Source organism: Dreissena polymorpha, chromosome 15, assembly GCF_020536995.1.
Source record: "Dreissena polymorpha isolate Duluth1 chromosome 15, UMN_Dpol_1.0, whole genome shotgun sequence".
NCBI lineage: Eukaryota > Metazoa > Mollusca > Bivalvia > Myida > Dreissenidae > Dreissena > Dreissena polymorpha.
Window position 1 is genome coordinate 25,735,973 of NC_068369.1, and position 21,910 is coordinate 25,757,882.

A 21,910-nucleotide genomic window follows, 5' to 3' on the forward strand; every position below is an offset into this window, starting at 1 on the left:
ATTTCTAAGTTCTATGTCGACATAAATGACCTGACTTGGAAAAAAAGCGCTTATTTGATCACGAACTTATGCGGCCATCGACAAGGTGATTTATCTCAAAACTATTAACGCTATAGGAACACACTATGTCATGGTTATATGGTATACTAATGTTGATAGATTTATTTCCGTATTCCAGATTAACAACTTTGATTTAAAATGCATAGATTTACGGCCTACGCTAGTAAATATAATCCATAGAAACCTATATGGATCGGCTATGGCCACTGTACATATCTCGTATATAAGAGCGTAAGGAAGCGCCCGATACCATAGGGCTTAATATTTTAACTCCACATTGCGTTATTACCCATCTGTTGTTTCAAATATATGAAGAGTTATTTGGATATTCGACGTAAAACCAGGTACACAGTGATTGATATTAAACGGTTCCTTTTCTATCGTTGTTTGAATGTTTAGGGACATTAATCTGTCATGTCATTGGTCACGTTTTTCTTAGCAAACAATGTTTAAGGATAGACTTTGTGCGATTGCATGCATCTTGAGTATTCAACTTTAGTAACTAAATGTGTACGCATGTTCTAGCAATAATTTTGGCAATAATTGATTTAAAAATAAATAATAAAATTAATATAAGAATATAATTAAGAAATAAACATCACAACAATATTTAATAGTCAATTATTTATAATAAATCTGGCTGACAAAGTAAATATTATTATTTAATATTTAACTTTTTCAAGCGGATTACAAATATCAGGGATCGTGCGAGGTTCAACATTAGTGATGAGTAACAACATTTTTGTCTCAGATTTCTATTTTTGTACAAAATACTTTAAAAGATAAATAATGCGTGGTATTTGATTAATATATTTTATGTTATAAAAAAATTAAACGAGCATCGGTAATAATAGGTTACGTTGCAACAATCTAATCATTGTTTAGTCCTCCTATATATATATATATTACTTGTATTGTTAGTTGATAGACTCGTATTTGTTTAATGTACTTATGCGGATTATGGTCGGTAGCTGGCGTATTTTGATAGTTTTACTCTTGTGTAATCGGCACTGAACGTTTGGTCAGATCGGAGCCGACCTAGCATTTCTACGAGTTCGAGAAGTGTTTTCTTGTAGTTTATGTTGGCAAGTAGCCGTTTTAGTCATTTTTTGTCACGAGGCAACCTTTCCAAACAAAATGGTACATAGTTTACGAAAATCGACCGCCATTTAGGCAATTAATGACTTAAAAATGTTGATTGAGGTGATTTTCCTGTGTCAAGAGATACCTACCTTGTATATATATATATTATATCAGATTGTTTTTGTCAAAATGACTTGGCCACGCGCCAAATACCTTTGGACCTGACTGGAAGATGATCTCTTCGTCGTCGTCCCGCATTTTCCCCCAATGGCCAAACCGGTCAAGGGATTGATGTTGAAGATGATGATGATGAGTGTACTTGGAATTATGGGATTTTTTTTCACATTGAACTTGTCACAATTAAAAAATGCGAAAAAAACATTGATAACATTGCTTAAAATTCCACATGTTTAACCATGACAACATATGTGAATATACGCAATATCATTTAGAAAAAAAGATACTGATTAGCCGCCGTATACACATCAACCGTACACAAGAGGTAAAGGACAATATACTGAGCGTACATCTGATTGTCTTGTTATATGCCCAACCGAACTCATGCATAATGTGGTATTGCGCTGGAATCACATTTTTTAAGAACTCATGTTTTCTGTCCTAGGTTTTAAAAACGAAACAATGTTGGAATGCAATCCCTTAACATTTTCTGTACAATGTCCATGCATTTCACAGTCGAAATAGTAATTATTATTTTGGAAGATTAAATTTTTCTGGACTTGAGTTGAAACTTTACTGAATATTATGTTTCTGGTGACCATATATCTGGGGGATATTTTTTTCAATAAATATCCTTGTAATGTCATTAAAATGTATGATTGAGATGTGTTTCATTATGGAAATAATTTGCACAAAGAAATTGAATATTAAAACTTGTAAACAGTTGTTAACATGAAAATGGACAGTATTTCGATTGATTTGTTCTCCATTTTGAAACAATACAATAAACATTTGAATCTTAAACGTTCATTGGCTCTCAGTTTCAGTCTAGAACTGTCAACTATTTATGGGATTAATGTAGCTATTAAGAAGATCAAAGTCACGGTTAAACAATGAAACGTAGATTTGTTTGGATTTACAGAAGAGTTCGTCTCCTGATTCTGCACCATTTAAGTCCATTTAAAGTAATGTGTCGTATTATTGAAACACTTTAAATAATATAATATTGAGATGTGTTTTGATCAAGACTCAAAATGACATTAATCGATACTTAATTCTTTTCAGAGCCAAACACAATTGTGAATATAATGTAACAGTCGTGCAATAGATTGAGAACAGAGATAAAGTTTTTTAATTGCTAGTGTCGTATTGCATTGCTTGCCCAAAACTGGTGATCTGTTTATCTGTGGGGAGCGATAGGCTTTAGCGGTTATTATAGCGTTTAAATAAAATCACGATTCAAATCGGAACAGAACAGGACACTACTTTAAAGCAACGAGATATGCTTGCAACGACCATCTATTTAGACTTTGGTAGGCTAATTTGATGTTTTGTTAACCAATCTTTGAGGCAGATTACTTGCCAAAATGAAGTGTTTCGAAATATCAATTGTATCAGGATTATCTGTATTTGTTAAAATCGTATCAAGTTTACGTCGTTGTTTCTCTTTCATAATTACATATTTTTGTTAATAAGGTTTCCCGTCATCTGTCTTGTGTAGCAGTTTAATTGTTAATGAGAACTGATTTTTATACTTAATGAATACTTTCTTAAAAGCTACGTTTCTAAATGTTGTCGTAACATTTAGGGTGTTGGTGACGTATTAATGAATGTATGTACAGGACAATGCAATCGCTGTATCAATATTTATCATTGTTGAAAATACACTAGCACAAGTGTTCAATTGGAATTGGTATCAATTGACAACGGATAATTATATCAATGTTATTAAGTGTAAGTGCATAAAATAAGACAATAAGTAAGCTTTAATATACCAACTTGCTATCGCTCTTCTTTAATACCCAGTTAGTACACCGCTAACGCATGACATGAGTCGCGCTCTGAAAGACTGGGCTTAATGCGATTGTGTAAAGTGTTGCGGACGTCACATGCTTATTTGTGTCGAATTTGTCCGCCTAGAATGCATTTTTGTTAAGAAGAGAATACTGTTGAACGGAAAATCGGTCTTCCATAAAAGAGAAAATAGTCATCCCTGATAAGCCTATGTGAACTTCACATGCTAATCTGTGATAATTTAAATTTCGCACATGCATTAAGCCCGGTATATCTAGAGCGCGGTGAGAATGTTCATGAACAACTCTCAAAATGGCAAAGAATGTTGTTTCGATCGAATATGTTATATTACATGTTGGTAGGTTGCAGTTGCTATTTTAATGCTCCCCCAAAATTTATTTTGTCGCCGCTTCGTCTGTCCGTCCGTGTGTTCGTGCGTCTGTGTGTCCGTGTGTCCGTCCGTGCACAATTTTTGTCCGGGCTATTTCTCAGCAACTAATGACCGGAACTCAATGAAACTTTATGTGAAGCTTCACTACCAAAAGGAGATGTGCATATTATCAGCGGGTTCTGGTCGGATGATTTTTCACAGAGTTATGGCCCTTTGAAATTTTCAATTAACTGTACATAAAGTGCAATTCTTGTCTGAGCTATTTCTCAGCAACTGATGACCGGAATTCAATGAAACTTCATGGGAAGCTTCACTACCAAGAGGAGATGTGCATATTATCATCGGGTTTTGGTCGGATGATTTTTCACAGAGTTATGGCCCTTTGAAATTTTTCTATAAAAAATTGTTGTCCCCCAACTACTGTGCCCTCAAGACGTTTCCTCTCATCTGAATATATAGTGCAATATTGTGACAAAAAACCTTTGGGGAGCATCACCTGTCTTCGACGGTTTCTTGTTTAATATGCTACACATGTTTGTTCACTGTATCAAATCTAACAATTCAACTCAGGATCAATTTCTTCCTGCAGGACTCGACGAGCTAGACGGCATAAACTGTTTGTTTCGGGGATCGTGAGTTAAAATCTTTTACCAGCCACGCAACATTCCTAGAGATTCAAACAATTAGTTATATGGCCCTTCTAACATTACCCTGCCTCCTGCCAGGTTTCTATTTTCTATTTTGCATTACATATTTCGAACCTACAACAAACTGCTCGTAAACGCATTATGTTGTCCTTCAACTCTGAGTAGTCTGGTTAGTCGGGCCTTCATGCTTATACACCTGGAGACTTTTCTACCGAAACACTTTTCAAACTTCAATATCTATGTTATGAGTTAAGATTTTGATATATAATTGAAATATGATAATTTGACTATATTCTGATCAATCTCACGATAAAATCATTCATCCGTGACGAGTGGACGCTTTATAAAGTGGGGTATAATTTAGTTTCGTCTTTTTGTCGTGGAAATGGTGAAACAAAAAAGTATTACACATTTATTTCAATTTCATCATTTAGGGTGGATTCCTACACCTGAAAAACCATGAAATTAGTATTTTTTATGTATAAGCTGAATATTCAGAAGCGCAACCGCGCACATTAGTAAATTGCATGCTACCTTCCCCACGTGATAAAGCGTCAGATCGTCACGGATGAATGATTTTATCGTTAGCTTGCACGGAATGTTATCAAATGATCACATCTACAATTTTGAATGAAGATCTTTGATAATAAGAGAGATATTAAAGTTTAAATAGTGTTGAAAAGTCTCATATACATTTGCAGATGACCTGCAATATGCCAAAATGCGCAGTTGCGCTCTTAAATATTCATATGAGCCATACATTTTTAAAAACTAGTTTTATGTTATCCTGTTGTAAGAACCTACCTAAAATGATGAAATTGAAATAAATTTAGAATCATATTGCGTTTTACCGTCCACGTGCACACAGATGAAACCATCATACCCCACGTGCAAAAGCGTCAGATAATCAGGGATACATGATTTTATCGTGAGCTTGCCCAGAATGTAGTGAAATGATCACACGTAATTGTTTTTAATGAATATCTTAAATAATAACTGAAATAATAAAGTTTAAAAAGAGTTGCGTTAGAAACGTCCCTAAGTGAATATTGATATTTAAAAAACCCACAACGACTATTAGACAAAACAGATAGACTATTGCTGTTATTTTACATTAACACCTGTACAAATCGTTTATCAAAATTTACTTGTCTATATATAAGCATGTCAAACCTTATATTAAAAATGCGTCGATACATTGTTCTATTGACAAATTTGGTAACACAATCATGACAGTACATGGAATAATCGCGGAGTATTACACATACAGATTGCTCAATACATTGTAAAAATACAGTTTGCATTTTTGACGATGCTGCGAAGCAGGTCGTCTAAGTTATCATACCATGAAAAAATTCTTCACAATGGCGACCTATGTAAAAGACCGAGCCAGTCCGATTGAGATAGCTCAGCTATAAATAGGACAGCATATTCTGGGAAAAGATTTAATAATAGTTTGAAAACGTTAATTTTAAATCAGTTATATTCAATCCATTATATAGCAATGAAACAACTATGCATTTTCTGTATTGTATTTGACATTTGTCGTGATTCAGTAAATAAATTGCGAATTAAAACGCGATCATAAGTGTAAAGAAAACGGAATATTTCGAACCTGCCATGTGTAAACGTTGTAGCGACTATGGTATATAAAAAGCATAATAGCCGTGTGCCATCTGTGAAACTCGCTCTTATGTGTGCTTCCTCATTTTGAATATTTAATAAACTTTTCAAACCGAATTTACAGAACCACATCAGTGCACATACTATGTTTGATAATTCATTGGTTTGTTGGATATTGTTTGCTGTTTTAAACACATATTAGGTCATATCGCGGAGATTTAGTTAACCTTACCATGTGTTCATGGGCGAACTCACGTATTCAAGTGCTCTTACGACTATGTGCTCATACCTACTTTCGGGCATCATCATGCAATTATTGCCGTACTTAACGAACAAACATGCCTAAGCTTATTGAATTAGAGTAAAAACAATAATCAAAAGAGAAAAATTATATGTTCATGCACATGGGCATGTGAAATCACGTCCGTACACATAGCATCATTAACTTAGGAAATAAAACAACGAACTATAAAGTTTGGTATGATATACATGTGAAATTAAAGAACATGGTGTAATTAAAGAGCATGTCAAGTTTTGAATTTATATGCTGAAACGTAATGTTATAACCCACAATAACCCACACACGTTTTACTGTAACATAACGGTTTTTTAAGATAAGTGGTACAGAAAATACACGTCGGATATCTTTTAAAAGATAGTTCTTGTTATATTTGATCGAGAATGTAACCCGCCTCCCAGTTTCGCTGAATGGATCAAGTTTCCCACGGGTACTACTTCCCCGTACCCCCAATTTATTTTTCGTACCGAACATTTTTCGTACCCAATTTGTTTCGTACACAAATTTTTGCTCGTAACCAAATTTTTTTTCGTACCCATTATTTTTCCTTCCCAATTTTTTTTTCGTAACCAAATCATTTTTCGTACCCAATTTTTTTTTGGCATAATTTTTGTACCCAAAATTTTCGTACCCATTTGTTGTCCTACCCATAATGTTCGTACCCACATACACATTTGTGGTGATGAAGATAAACTTGAATAGATGCTTTTATATCAATCTTCTTCAAAAGCATCGTCACACCAGTACTGTCAGTACTTTGATTAATTATTGAATGCATTTGTAAGCTTTCGGGTAACGAAAAGAAAACCGAAGCGTAATATCTGCTTTAACCGTTCTTGAGAACAAAGTTGTGCACATGTCTGATGAAATACTTCTGATTTAAGTTGTTCACTATCATTGTTAAACGTAACAATAGCCTGGGTCATTCCGCTAAAAATATTCAAAACAAAATTTGAACGCAGACCAATTAGTCACTATAGGTTTAATTTACTGAACGTAGTGTACATATCGTTGTTGTACTCGCTAGTGTTTTATGGTTAAATTAAGCTTGTAAACTACTTAAATGTATTTAAAGATTGAATGCCTAATTGTTAGCGTGAAACTGTTGTATTTTGCGTGGGCAATACAACCGTATATTCTCTTCATCTTTTCATGCATTGTACTTTAATACCAAAATACGAATATTTAACCGCATTTTAACATTCAATCAATAATACTGTAACGATTGTGTTTTAAAGGGGCCTTTTCACAGATTTTGGCATTTTTTTTAACTTATTCATTAAATGCTTTATATTGATAAATGTAAACATTGGATCGTAAAAGCTCCAGTAAAAAATCAAGAAAAAAAAAATAAAAAAAGTAAAAGAACATTGCCCGGAGCAGGTTTCGAACCAGTGACCCCTGGAACCTGCCAGAGTCCTGAAGTAAAAACGCTTTAGCCTACAGAGCTATTCCGCCGAGTACACATGCATGACGTATTTTATACCTTATATAAGCAATCTTCGTAGTTTTACAAAATTTAACGACAAAAACAGAACTCTCCAAATTATTCAATCGTTTCGCGTTGCAACGCTTTATAATTTTTAGGTTTTAAAATCGTCAAAAGATGCATATAATGGCTATATTAGAGCATGGTTAATGTTCAGTATTACTGTTTCCTCACAAATATCATAACTTAAACGAAAACTTACGAATCTGAAACAACTTTTGTCAATTTTGTCAATTTACCAAAGCGTGAAAAGATCCCTTTAATACAATTTACATTTGTCTTTTATAACTTATGTTTATAATTCAAGCTTAATTTTGGAATATTGTTAACAAAAAATTGCCAGCAATGTTTAGCAATATAATTAAAGAGCCTGCATTTAAGCGCCCCCCCACAAAAAAAAAAGAAAAAAAAAGAAAAACAAAACAAAACAACAACAACAAACAACAAAAAACAACAAAATCGTCCGTAGATTTCCCGACGAACGTTTCTTTATAATACTATTTTATGCATGGTAAGGTATTAAGTGGCTTGCATTATATTGATGGTTTTTATACCGTTTTTCGAAAAATAAAACGTTACAAATATTGGATCACGAAGCAAGTAATTATTGGTGGTCTTCTACCTTGCGCGTTTTAATGATGCCGCTGGCTTTAAAATGTGTCCCGCCCTGGGGTTCACATTTATATAGAGTTATAATGCACAAATACTTTAACAACTTTTGGTCCATTGATAGTTGGTGCCACATAACATTGGTCACAGTATTTATATAGAGGTTTATAAATATCATCTTTACAAATCGTCTTCTTTGAAACCGTAAGGGAAAGGGGTTTAATATTTAAGGTATATTACAGGCAATCATATGGAAGTCGTCTACAAATGCTATTCAATTCATTCCCCTGGGGTCAACACTTGAATAACAATTAAAAGACTTTTCTGAAACCTCAAAGAACACAACTTTGATATTTAGTAAGTGACATTATATTTTGGTTCATTACAAAGATTTTCCCAATAATTCCACCAGGTTTAAAAATGGTCTCACCCCATTACACAGGTGAGCGATCAAGTTCCTGGCCGTAATGTTACTATTTTATTTCAACCTCACGGCATCCAGTTGGGTTTTTCAAATTCATTTAACGATGCGATACATGTATGGCATTGGCGTCAGGTTACCGTGAACGCCATGTTCTTTTCTTAAAATCTATGGCCAATTCTTACCTTTTTTTCAATAATATTGCAGTTGGGATACACTGATAGAGGCCAGCTTCATATGTTTAATATGGTATTAAGATGTTTTATTTTGTGTTCGTTTCAGTTGTACCATGGACTCAACGTTGCTCAAACTGGTAACGGTGTTTGCTGTATTTAATATCAAAGGTAAATTATAAACATAACCACCGTATGCATGATTGATTTATTTAAACTTTAACATTCGCCACTGCTGAATTGTTTTATGACAAACATTACTTATAATGTTATAATTGATTTACATAGTTATTTTGCTTGCCTTTGGGCGTCGTAGTCTTTTGTCTTTCATCAGCCTTTCCTTGTAAACTCGGAAAAAGCAGCATTTACTGCCCAATCTTCTTGAAACTTGTGCATACCATTACAATATTTTTCAATCATATCCCTGTCAGGTTGGACACTAGTGACGTCGGGTCACAACTAAAGTCACGATGTCAAATCAAAGAAAACCCTTGTGAAGATTTGAAAAACATATTTTTCCGGTCTTATGAATGTTGGTCAGAAAAAGTGTGCCAATGTTGCTCGAACGGGGTCTTATGGGGTCAAAAAGAAGCTCACTTGCTCAAATTGTGACTGTCAGTACTTTGATTCAATATTGAATGCATTTGTCAGCTTTCGGGTAACAAAAAGGAAACCGAAGCGTAATATCTGCTTGTACCGTTCTTGAGAACACAGTTCATTTTGCAAACATTTGGCGACAATTTAAGTGTACATATTTTCGGACAGTACTTTTGGAATCGAACCGTAATATAACATGTCCTGCACAATAATGTGATCATATATTAAGGGCAAGCAGGGGTCCGAGCGAGCAGAGAGGTACCATGAGGTGCTGGACCATGTTGTTTATGCTAAGCTGGAAACTGATTTAAAACAATTAATATATTCAGAATCATCTTTGTCTTTTTTGTTGTGGACAACATCCTTTTCCTTAAATAATTATAAAATGTGTATTCCATGTACATTAAACATTTGATAATGGCTGCAAAAAAATATACAAGTTTTGATAAACAAACAAAGTATATATAAACAATTATTAATATTTAAATAAAGAGTAATATATAAGTATAAATAAAGATAATATTTAAATTGTAAACCTACTCATCATGGCGAAGCTTAAATTCCAGCGTGTCTCCACATAATGAACTAAATTACGTTCTTGTCCAGGTATGTTCAAATCAATCTGATTATATTATATAAGGGCATCTTCCGCGGAATTACAATGAAAGAAACCCACTATTGTTGTTTTTTCTTTACATTCTATTTATGAAAACATACATTTTAAAGTCATACAAGCAAACAAAGCGATTTGAGAATTAAAGCTCTCTTACAAATGTAAGTGAAAGAAATATAGTTTCGGAGTATTATGTTGTGGAGAGAAGAAAGAGACAGGTGGTCTGGATTCAGTTGATTATATTAAATGTATTATATTTAAAACAAGATTGGCGCGTTCATAAGGCTATATTTTCTAAGAATGTGCTCCATCGTTGATAAAACAATTCGTATGTGTGTTTTAAGTGTGATAATACGAATCTAGAAATTGTCAATTAGAACGTTCATAATTTCCTCGCCGTGACAGATATTCTATATGCTGACCTTATGCTGAACTCAACAGTCGACACTGCCGATATCTTTTTCCCTTCATTACAAACGCCGTTTACAATATATAAACCTAAAGATCTCATCGAGGCGTTTTGATATACATACAAAGTGATAATTGACAATGACAAATTGGCGATATGTAATGCTTATATGTTGAATTACATACTAAGGTTGTGTCCCCTATTTTGGCAATCACAAATCGGCGATATGTAATGCTTATATGTTGAATACCATACTAATGGAAGGCGGCTTTTGTTCGGCTTCTTTCATAGACTTATAGTCTAGATTTAGTAGAATACATTAACGAGTCCATATAAGGCACAGGTATTGACAACAGATGTAACAGATGTAATCTCGACATAAATAAATCACATTGCAAGGTCAAAATCGACTCTTATCTTTTACAGTATGTTATTTTCCATAATTTAAATGAACAAACTAATTTGACTTAACCACCTGAATCTATTCTTGACCTTTTGTTGATCACATTTTTATTGACAATGTAAAACAGTGGCGTGGGTGAACCTTTTTCTTAACCAACAAGTGCGGTAACATTCTTCAGTATTCTGCTTCATTAATCTCAACAGAAAATTCGGTCTTAATTTTAAACGAAACATATAGAAATACGAAGATGGAGATCATAATAAATTACGATAACGTGTGAAAAACTTTGAAAACTTCGAAAAATTGCTGCGACAATACTATTGATACATATACATACAATATCGCACGTCAACTTATGTCATTCTGTGACACCACAATCCAATCCAAAATTGTTACAATTAGAACCTTTATGGTAACATTAAAACATAAATAATAATATAAAGGAAATCCGACGACGTAAACGTGCAAACAACAAAACCAAGGCTACACATTTCGAATGATATTCACACACGTATCGTCAACAACGTAATCTTTTTTAAGGACCTTGTCATATCTGCGAAAACTTAACCTTGTTAAAGGATATACTTTTTCACGATCTATTTACCATCAACTATAAGCCTAAAAACTCTATCGGAACCTGTACGAATGGCTACTTATCTCTCGGCATTCAAAGCAAATTAAACAAAGATAAATAAAATATCCACATTCATTACTACGATGATGGGTGGACGCTTATCATTCCTCATGCACGTTTTCGAATGCAATGGTGTAACTTCAATGAACATTTCTAGGCAAGAATCAAATTAAAAAATCCATACTGTTCATGTAGAGAGATTGAAGGTACATATCACTTTTTTGTTTATTTGCTCAACTTATAATAAAAACAGAGCTATCATATATCACAACTTGTCCATGTTCAAATCAATAACTGTTCAATTACTTCTCTTAGCTCGTCAAAGACGGATCATAAGAAGACAATTAATGGTTATCCATATATATTTAGTCTTGCATCAGAGAGAGTCTAAGACTTCAACATTACACCATCTCATTAAAACACCTTATCCTGCTAACAATTTCCCTCCTTGCAATTGTTTCTTTCTGATCGAAACTTTCTTTAATATCGAAAACTTAACAACTTTTATCTCTTTATAAATACTTTGAGCATATTACACATTACTAATGATGAATGTAAACTAAATGTATTTTTTTCGCTATCATCATGCTTTTGTTACACTTGTTGTATATTATATCCTATATCATTTATCCATATATATATTAGTGTTTTGACATGTATGTACATTGTAGTTTCATTCATATTTGTAAACACCATAATAGCAGAACTTCCAAGAGTTAGAAAAGAGAAATAGCATATGTCTCGAGAGTTTTTTTTTAATTCTGTGAAACAAAGTATACAAGAACAGTCCCTAATGTTAAAGTCAGCCGAGTTGATGTCGGTATATTTTCCCATGTTTGTTATGTGTCGCAAAAAAAGTGATTCTGAGTCAAAATGTTGTGGTATTTATGTCAGATGTGCAATCAATTTGGTCAAAATCGGTCAAGAAAGGCTCAAACTCAGTACAAAGATAGGGCTTTTCAATTTATGTCCATGGACAGAAATGATCTAAATTTAAACGAGCGCGGGTCACATGTAAACCCACGTGACCATTGTATCATTGTATATGGCGTACCATTTGTCTCGAAAGTAAACAAAACCTACTATGTAAAAAGAGAAATGTACTTCGTCGTACAATCTGTACGTCAAAGTACAAAAACTGTACTTCGACGTACAATTATGAAATACACTTCGAAGTATATATTTGTACTGCTTGTAAAATTTGTACTTCGACGTACATGTTTGTACTTCGACGTACAAATGTTCTGACAGCCAATCAAAACACTCGTCTCTTGAACCGCTTTTTCTTCAGATTTATTCATAATAAATGTTTAAAATCTATTTTTTAATTGACGACAAATGAATACATATATCATGATTGAAAACAAAACCCAAAGAAGTTTCAAGTATTTAATGCATTGAAATAGACTATATACCAATTTGAAGATGATTCAAGGCAACCTTTTTTTAAAATTAAAATTATCAAGCATATTGTGAGTATTTATTGACCATGCGGGGTGGAGTATCACGGTCCAGCGCATTACTGTGAAAGAAATTCCCCAACTGTAACCAAACAGTTACTAAACGATTACGGGATTAAAAATGCATAATAACATCCCTGGTTTGGTCGTATTTTGTGATAACCATTATTTGCATAAGTCAGAGGTTAATTTCGCCACGCTAGGTCAATAAATACGCACAATATCTTTGAGTTAGCGGTCGAAAGTCGCATAATTTGGTAAACATAATAATAATAATAATAATGTTCAATAAATACACACAATATCTATGTGCTAGCGGTCGATAGTCGCATAATTTGGAATAAATAATAATAATAATGATGATATTAATACTACTACTACTACTTCTAATAATAATTATTATTTTGAATGAAGAATACCTCTTAAAGCAACAGATGTAAGGCGTCGTCTGATTGGCTAACACTCGAGGGTCGGTAAATTTTTTTTACCTTGTAGGTCTGGTTGACTTTTGACCGAAATGGTACGCCATACTCCAACATCATCACAATCAGCTCGTAAACGACAACATTTTTGGAAATCACGTGAAATTGTCAGTTTTCAGATACATGTTTGCTCCTTTGGGGATAGTGCTCTATGGACCATGGCACTGTTTCAAAAATAATAAAAAAACAATTGAAATACTTGAAAACTGGTTGAACTGTTGCCTTAAGACTAAACTTAAGATATGCTTTGGTTTATTTTGCAGTTATTCAAGCACTTCAATTGACACCCAACGGCTCAGTTACAGTTCTATGTGGTATGTCTCAACAGCTTATTTGTACATCATCAAAGGGAGTCACCTGGAGTAAAGGACAAACTATTTTAAAAACTTGCAATTTAGCTGGTGTTTGCCCTTCTCCTTCACTGGATCATTACACTTTTAGTCACAATGGATCAAGTTTCATAATGACATTCAATCCAGTAAAGTGGACTGATAATGGTATGACATTCAGTTGTATTGATACAGACGGCGTAGGATCATCTTTACAGATGAAAGTAAAAGGTAGATATACATTTGACACTCATTATTTAAGACAATCTTTAACAAAAATATTGTGAGTTTTTTTTAATTGCGTGTTTTGTGCCCATAACGATTTATTAAAACAAGATGTCGTCCTTGACAAGAAAACAAGAATGATCACCGGTTGAACCCGGGACTTTGAATTGTTCGCGGATACGGGCAAATCTGCGGAAATAACATCCCATGGGTCACTTTTGAAATGAATGTGAATCCAAGCAGAGAACTTTGAATGGAGGTATGGATCTATATCGGAATGCAAACGTTGGTAAACCTCTGACAAATCATCCATGTTTTACCTTATTTGTAAGCGTCACTACTCACATTCAATATATAGTGTTTGGTTGATCAGCGAATCGTATTATTTGTTCCATCACAATTTTCAAAACTTACAAAAAACATTAGCATCCAAAGACTCAACGTAAAACAAGCGGCTGCCGTCATAACTATTCTTCAATATTGTATTGTAATTTTCGTATCGAAAATAGTTTCGTAAATTCTGCCACTGCTGGTCTAGTACAACATATACTACAATTTGTTAAGAGCACATTGCTGCATCTAAGACCAGTTTGGCCAACGGTTGTAAGACGCTTAAAGCTATTGGTTTTGTTTAAACACATTATTTAGTATTTTATTCAGTTTGAACAACTCATTTTAGGTTAAATTTAATAAGATAAGCAACGTAACTGAATTTGTCATATGGTTTTCCACTTAACATAAAGTTGCCTGAATAATTCTTCGGGGAAAACAATGACGAATGAAAAAATCTGAGATGTATATTTTGGTCTTAAATTACGTCTGTAAGTCAACTAATGAAAAGATAAAACGTAATCTTGAATTTTGAAATGTCAATTTTTGACAGTTTTATACCAAAAATGTCAGATTTTGATGTGTAAATGTACGTTTTCTTATTTCATATAGTGTACAGTGTTAGATTTGTTAGATATCAGTTTCGAAATTGTGCAATGGAAGTAGACGACCATTCTTCAAAAATGAAAAATCCCTACATTTATGAAATAAAAACATTATGGTTTCAATAAGTGTATGCTATAAACACCATGATTGCGTGTCTATCTGTCTTTCTCAGTCTATAGACCAAAATGTGTCCGGAAATGTCCTCATACCCTGTTAATAATACACATGTGTAGGCATTGTTCATCGTGATATTAAATTCTACAGTTGCACTTTTGTTTGATGCTACTTAAACAATGCGAAGGGTATGCAGCTCAGGCTATTGTAATGCTGTGTCAAGTTCCTAGTGTGCGTCATCAACGTTTCGCTCATTACCTTTGTAGGTCACATATTTTATATAATCTTGATACAATTTGGTTTTCATGTTTATCTGGACAAGTTTGAATCTGGGTTACCTGCGTCAAAACATGATTACCAGGTAATATCTTAGAAATAACTTGTTATCAATTTATATGAATATAAATGAATTGATCATGAGTAAAGTTGGTCAACTTGTTTTTTGATACTTTATAGGCGTATTATTTCTTACCTTGGCCAAGTGCTCGAAAAATAGAGGTCAGCATGAAAAATCTTTAATAAACATTTCTACTACTGTAGAGGCTACATGTAGGACCAAGTCTTGACAAAACTGTATCATAATAAAAAAAACTAATCTAAATGTTAATATTGATATTGTTTAGACATGTTCTAGACTGATTGTGAATCTGGGATATGTGCGTTTAAATACTAGTTCACCAAGTTACATCTAAGACAAATATTGTAACTTCATTAAATACCATAAAAATGATTAAATATTTTTTAACTTTTATCCGAATGGTTGTCTTGGCAATTATGAGCTGAGTTTAAATCCAGATTAATGTGTGTCGAAAATGAGGACAGCAGGTCACATCTAAGTCATAAATTTAGCTTTGATACACCATTTGTTATCCCCGCCATAGGCGGAGGGATATTGTTTTGGCGTTTTCCGTCTGTCCATCAGTCTTTCCGTCCGTCCGTTCGGCACTTTTGTGTCAATAGCCATATCTTGCAAGTGCTTTGGCGGATTTCATTGAAACTTGGTATGAGTATATGGATAAGAGAATGATGCACCCCAAATGGCATTGTACACCATCTGTTAATAACGGAGTTATGGCCCGTTGTATATTAAAGAAAATGCTTTTTAATATAAGCTTAGAGCTTTATTTCCATTAACACATGAGCCAGAGCCATGAAACGTACCATAGTTGTTCTAAATCAATCTGGGGATGCTTCACATTCACCACCTATAATCCTAGGGTCTAAGGTCATGGCCCTTTGTATCTTGATACAATGCTTTTTAATTTAAGCTTAGAGCTTTATCTCCATCAACACATGAGCCAGAGCCATGAAACTTGCCATAGTTGTTCTCAATATAGTTGTTCTCAATCATCTGGGGATGCTTAACATTCAACACCCATAATCCTAGGGGCTAAGGTCAAGGTCACACATTAAGGTCAAAACTCACAAATTTTATGAATTATTCATTATTTAGTCATTCCTTTACTATGCATCAAGGGATTCTGTAATAACTGTCCACAATTGCTCTCCATTATCTAGCTGAGTGTCAAATATAAGATCCAGGTTGCTAAGGTCATGGTCAAAGTCACACACAAAGGTCAAACTCACACGTTTTGATTATATATGCCGTATTTGGTAATGATTCTACCATACTAAAATGGATTCTGAAAATGTCCTGATGTTATTTTTCTCAATAATCAGGCAGTGCAAGGCCTATGAGTTTTTGACCAAAGTCATGGTCACACATCAAATGTCACACATTTGTAGAAATATGTATTATTTAGCCATTTGTTTACTATGCATCAGTTAATTCTGTAATTAGCTTCCATAATTCTTCTCGATCTTCTTCCTTGCTATGTGTCATATGTAAGATTTATGTCTAGGGTTAAGATCAAGGTTTATGTATAGGGTTAAGGTCAACGTCACACAATATATTTCATGTAAGGTCATATGATTCACATCAGGGGTCAAGGTTACACAAATGCTTCATATAAGGTCGTACGCTAAACCCCTAAACTGACAAGCATTATTTCCAGAATTATGTATACATCTTTGTACTTAGAAAGTACATGTTAGAGATTTTGCGCATCACCAAGGGAGGGCATATATTCGCTGACTTGTCTGTTCTTCACGTATACCTTTTGTTGTACTTCTACACCTATCCATAAACAAAATTTATTTGGCGGGGGATATCAATTCAACAAATTTGCTTGTAAATATTGAATTAATGATTGGCTGAAAAAAATCCCCTTTGCCATACATGTTATGCATAATTATCAAGGTTACTCGCGTGAATCATGAGTGTGATACTATTATTCGAGGTTCGATTATTTTCATGCTCCCTTTGAAATAAGACGGCAATAACAGTGCCATTGTATATGTGTATGTCTGTGGCAAAAGTCCTGTCTCAGCCATAAGTTTGTCTTATATTGACTGGTTTTGTAATAACAACACATATGTTAAACATCATAAACCGACGATGTTGCGAGTAGCTGTTGTCTCGCTCTCTCATAGGTCAAGGTAACACTTTCTGGTTTAAGATCAAATTGGCAATTAAGCAGCTTGGCAATTCTTGTATTAGCTATAACTTTGCTATATATATTTTTTTAAACAATTTGGCAGAAAACAAAACCAGCATATGACGATATGTTAAGTTTAACAACCGTTTGCCTAACTCAAAGCCCATTTTAAAATCCATTCATAAAAGTCAATTTGGTCATCATACCGCTTGCAAATTTCTGTCTGAGCAATGTGTTTGTTTACAGTTATTATTTTAAAATATCTTGGCACAAATGCGATTCATCATATGAGGACGTTTCGCGTGTTATAATCTTCTGTCCGCCTCAGAGATCAAGGTAACCATTTTATAGCCTTTAAAAAGCCTTTCCGGACTGAAACAGTTTTATAAATCATGCTTTTGTAACTTACAACTAATGAAAACCATGAAGACACAGCATTTCGTTTAGATTTTAAATATGAACACTTGCCAAATTTAGCCCCATACAGGTTATTTTGAAAATATAGTAGTTTCGAGACAAAAGAGGAATGTGAGTGTGGGGGCCTGCTGTGTGGACCATATTTTTGTTTAAATATGTCTATCCATTCGTTTTCAAACTTAATTCGTAAATTCTATCAGGTCAATTCTTTAAAAAGATGTGTCGATGAACTCAGTGAGCGCTTCAGGGTCATAACGGCTCTCTTGTTGAGCTCACCTGAGCACTATCGGCGTATTGGAAGTTGTTATGATTTCCTTTTGTCCGTCATTTTTCGTGCGTCGTCTTTCGTTCCTTTGTCAACATAAACATTGGTAATACTATATTTGATTTTGATAATATATGTAAGTAAAAGTAAGGTCCCTTATCACCACGCACCCTACGCAAATAAACACATACAGTATTTACAGTTCCCATGAACCAGTAAGTGTTGTATTACAATTTATAATATGTTTTTATTCTCTCATCGTACGGCGTACCTTAACCTTAAATAATCATTAAAATGATTTCGCGAGGGGACCTTCACCCTAAAATATCTTAACTGTTTTGATAAGTTAAAGTTCAGAAGAATAAAACATATTTAATGTCTAGAAACATTATTGTGACAAACGTTTGATAATGTTTAAAGATGTTTATCACTCATGTTATTATCTGCAAAAATATACAATTTGAGTTATTCAATTTCATCTTAGTTTTGGATAATCGATTCTTCATGAAACGTTGTTAGAACTTTTGTTCTAATTCTGTCTAAGGTGAATTTAAAAATCATACCGGTTCGTCGGTAATCATGGCCGCTAGAGAGGTGGTTCAGTTGTCCGTATATGGCTATTGTGAAAACGTGTTAACACTCTTGAGGTTATAATATTTTTCCAATCTTTATGACACTTGATCAGACTATTAGTTTAACAATATCTCTTATGTGTTCGAAAATAGTTTCGGTCCGTTGATTAAACATGGCGGTGTGCTATTTAGTTCAAACATATTGCATTAGACACATACATGCATTTGTTTAGAGTATATATTGAGTTGCACATGAGTTATTGCAATGGCACTCTGCACAAACATATTTCAGCAGCGCTTCATGTTAATTTCATTTTGATAATTTACAACGCATTTATCGTCATACACATCAACACTGCGTTCAACAGGTCGTCTAGACTTGAAAAACTTGCATTCACCCATCACGACCGCATGGTAGACTGCGACATAACTGGTAGACACAACACCTTCCTTGAAATTGTAAGTGTACTTGAGTCACCTATGTTCATATCGTCTATCTGATGCGTGCTGATGAAAAAGTAATGTTTAGATGTAATTGAGGTATTAACAATCAAAATCAATGAAGTTAATCCTTGTCAGTTTATATATGAATTATACAATAAATTTTACCAGCCAATAATCAATCATCGGTTTAGGATCAAAGTCTGCTTCATCTGGTGACTACTTGGCTTGCCTTCTTTTGAGACCTCAACAGTGCTGAAACAAGCGTCTTAAAGCAATCCGTGGCTCTCCTGTGTGATTTTATATTTTAAGTTCAGTAGCAGCGGATGGTTTTTATAATCTTAGCTCCACCAATAACGGTGTTTTTGTCAAGAACAGAAGAAGTAGAATTGTCATTTGTCTTAATATCGCCACTCTTGGAAAAACTCAAGACACCAAGTCACAAGTTATCCCAAACCCGACCGAACTTCCAGCTCTCACAGAAAGTATCTTTCGGGACATTTGTCTACCTGTCCGTCCTCTTTGTTACTACAGAGTCTGGTGAGGTCGGCCGTTTTCCGCAGAGCACCAAACGTTCGTAATAACTAAAGTACATGTCGGCGTTCAGGGAGGGAGGGATGGAGGGAGGGAGGGAGGGAGGTAGGGAGGAGGGAGGGAGGGAGTGACTTGTTTACCACTTAAGAGGCCAAAACATGTAAGAAAATTGTGTTACCCTTTAAGAGGCCTTGTGTCAAACTCAATCTAGAAATAACTCAATATACAACAAATTTGTATTCGGATAACTTTTATTAAAAAAGAAGGCCACAATGTAACGTCTTAGAAAACCTTTTTAAAAATCTAGAAAAAATCATTTATGACTTAAGTTTGATAAACATTATTCAGAATGCTAACCTTCACTATAGTATAACTGAGTTTGACAAGGTGCATTCAAAAAAAAGTCAACATGTCAAATCGTAAATAAAATCTGAGAAAACTCGTTCCCACTGTAGAGGTCTCATTTTGCAAAAACTCTTGATAAACCTATGTCAATATGTTAAGCTCGACAATATAGAGAATAATAGGTTGGTTTCGTGGATGGAGAATTGTTATCTGGCAAGTCGGAGGAATTTATCGGGTGAGCCGAAGGCGAATCCGATAAGATCCTCCGACGAGCCAGATAACCATTCTCCATCCACGTCACCAACCTATTATTATATTTATCTTGTCACATTTACAACATTCGTTGAAATGTTTCTAAAATATCTAGTTTTCGAGTATTTTGTGTTTAAATATTTAATATGGGAAAAAGCACGCGCGGACAAAAACATTGTCACGTCACGTCATGCAAAGCGCTTAGTATTGATTCCATTTTGTTAAACAACACAGAAATCGAGTTAATCGTTATTAATTCAATATACAAAGGCGAAATATGCTGATTAAATAGAAAAAGTTTAAACAAACAGTTCTTTACAGGTATTTTATATTTTTTAATAGAGAAAAAGTATATTTTATTTATAGCAAATAGTAAAGGCATGCGCATGCGCGGAGAGCTACTGACGGATATTCGAGGTCACGTGGTCAACTAGCCTAATATCTTTTGGGATATTAGGTTACCTGGTTATCGGGCTGATTTTACGGCATGTGGCAGGATAAATATATTAATAGTGCCTCCAAACATTTGGTAACTAATAAATTCAACTAGGTCATATCTTAGAAAAAGCGTGAAAACACTCTAGATTCCAAATTGGGTGAACCTAAAATGTGTCACGACACATTATCTAACAAAACTTGTTACAACTCTCAATTCACATGTATACCTCTAAATCGATAAAACTTGATTAGGATGAAAATATTAATAAATCTATGAGGACCATGTTTGAATCTCGGTCAAGTTAGGCCAAAAACGAGAAAGTCTCAAGAAAATTGTATGAGGATCTTTACATTTACAATAGGAAGGCGATGGTTGAATCTGGGTCAATTGTTGTAAAAGCAAGATTATTGGTCTCGGGTTCAGCAAGTGGTGACTATAAACTCTTGTGAGTGCTGAAGGGTCATCATTGCTTTCTTGTTTATTATGCAACTTCTTAAGATCGTATAAAACATGTACACTGTCCGTCTGTTAGTCTTTTTGAAGCTTCTTGTTTCAGCCCTAACTCAGACGTATATTGATGGATTTTTACTAACTTGGAAATCCCAATAAGACGACCTGTTGTGTGTTAACCCGTCTCCCTGCTTGAAAGGTCATGGTCACACTTAGACTTCAATGTTCAGATTTGGTTATAATACACGAATATTCAGTCATACCTGTGCCACCTATTAATGCATATAAAATAACGAGGCACACATTGTCACCATTACAAGCTAATGTGTCACAGGAACACCCGTCCTCTTCCTAAAATGTCAAGGTAACGCTAAGCAAAATAAATTGTATCAGCCATAACATAAGTTTTGTGTTGATTTTGAAATGACGTTGAGATATATTAACTATAATCTAATGGCGTGTTCTGTGTTATACCCATCATTCTGCCTCAAAGGTAAATGTCATTCTTGAATCAAGGTCAATTTCAGAACTCTTTAGACAAGGTTCGCACAAACATTTAAATGTGCTAGAAAATGAAGCTTTTCCGTTCAAAGTGTGAGAAAACGATATGGAGTGCTAGCTGAAAATGCTTATTCCTTAGCCATAACATTTAAAAATGCTTATAAAGTGCTGGAAGTCGGTTTTAAATTGCTTGAAAATTGAAAATGAAAAAGTATATGACATCATCAAG

At 34.2% G+C, this 21,910-nt stretch overlaps 1 protein-coding gene across 1 annotated transcript in view; it reads left to right on the forward strand.

Annotated features, from left to right (window-relative positions):
• The first annotated feature begins 285 nt into the window (after positions 1-285).
• LOC127859628 (uncharacterized) overlaps positions 286-21,910 on the forward strand; it is a 90,879-nt gene continuing 69,254 nt past the window's right edge. The window contains exons 1-3 of the mRNA XM_052397132.1: positions 286-404; positions 8,875-8,936; positions 13,627-13,923. Coding sequence (XP_052253092.1) covers positions 370-404; positions 8,875-8,936; positions 13,627-13,923 — 394 coding nt within the window. The 5' untranslated portion in view covers positions 286-369. The remainder of the gene's footprint in view (positions 405-8,874; positions 8,937-13,626; positions 13,924-21,910) is intronic.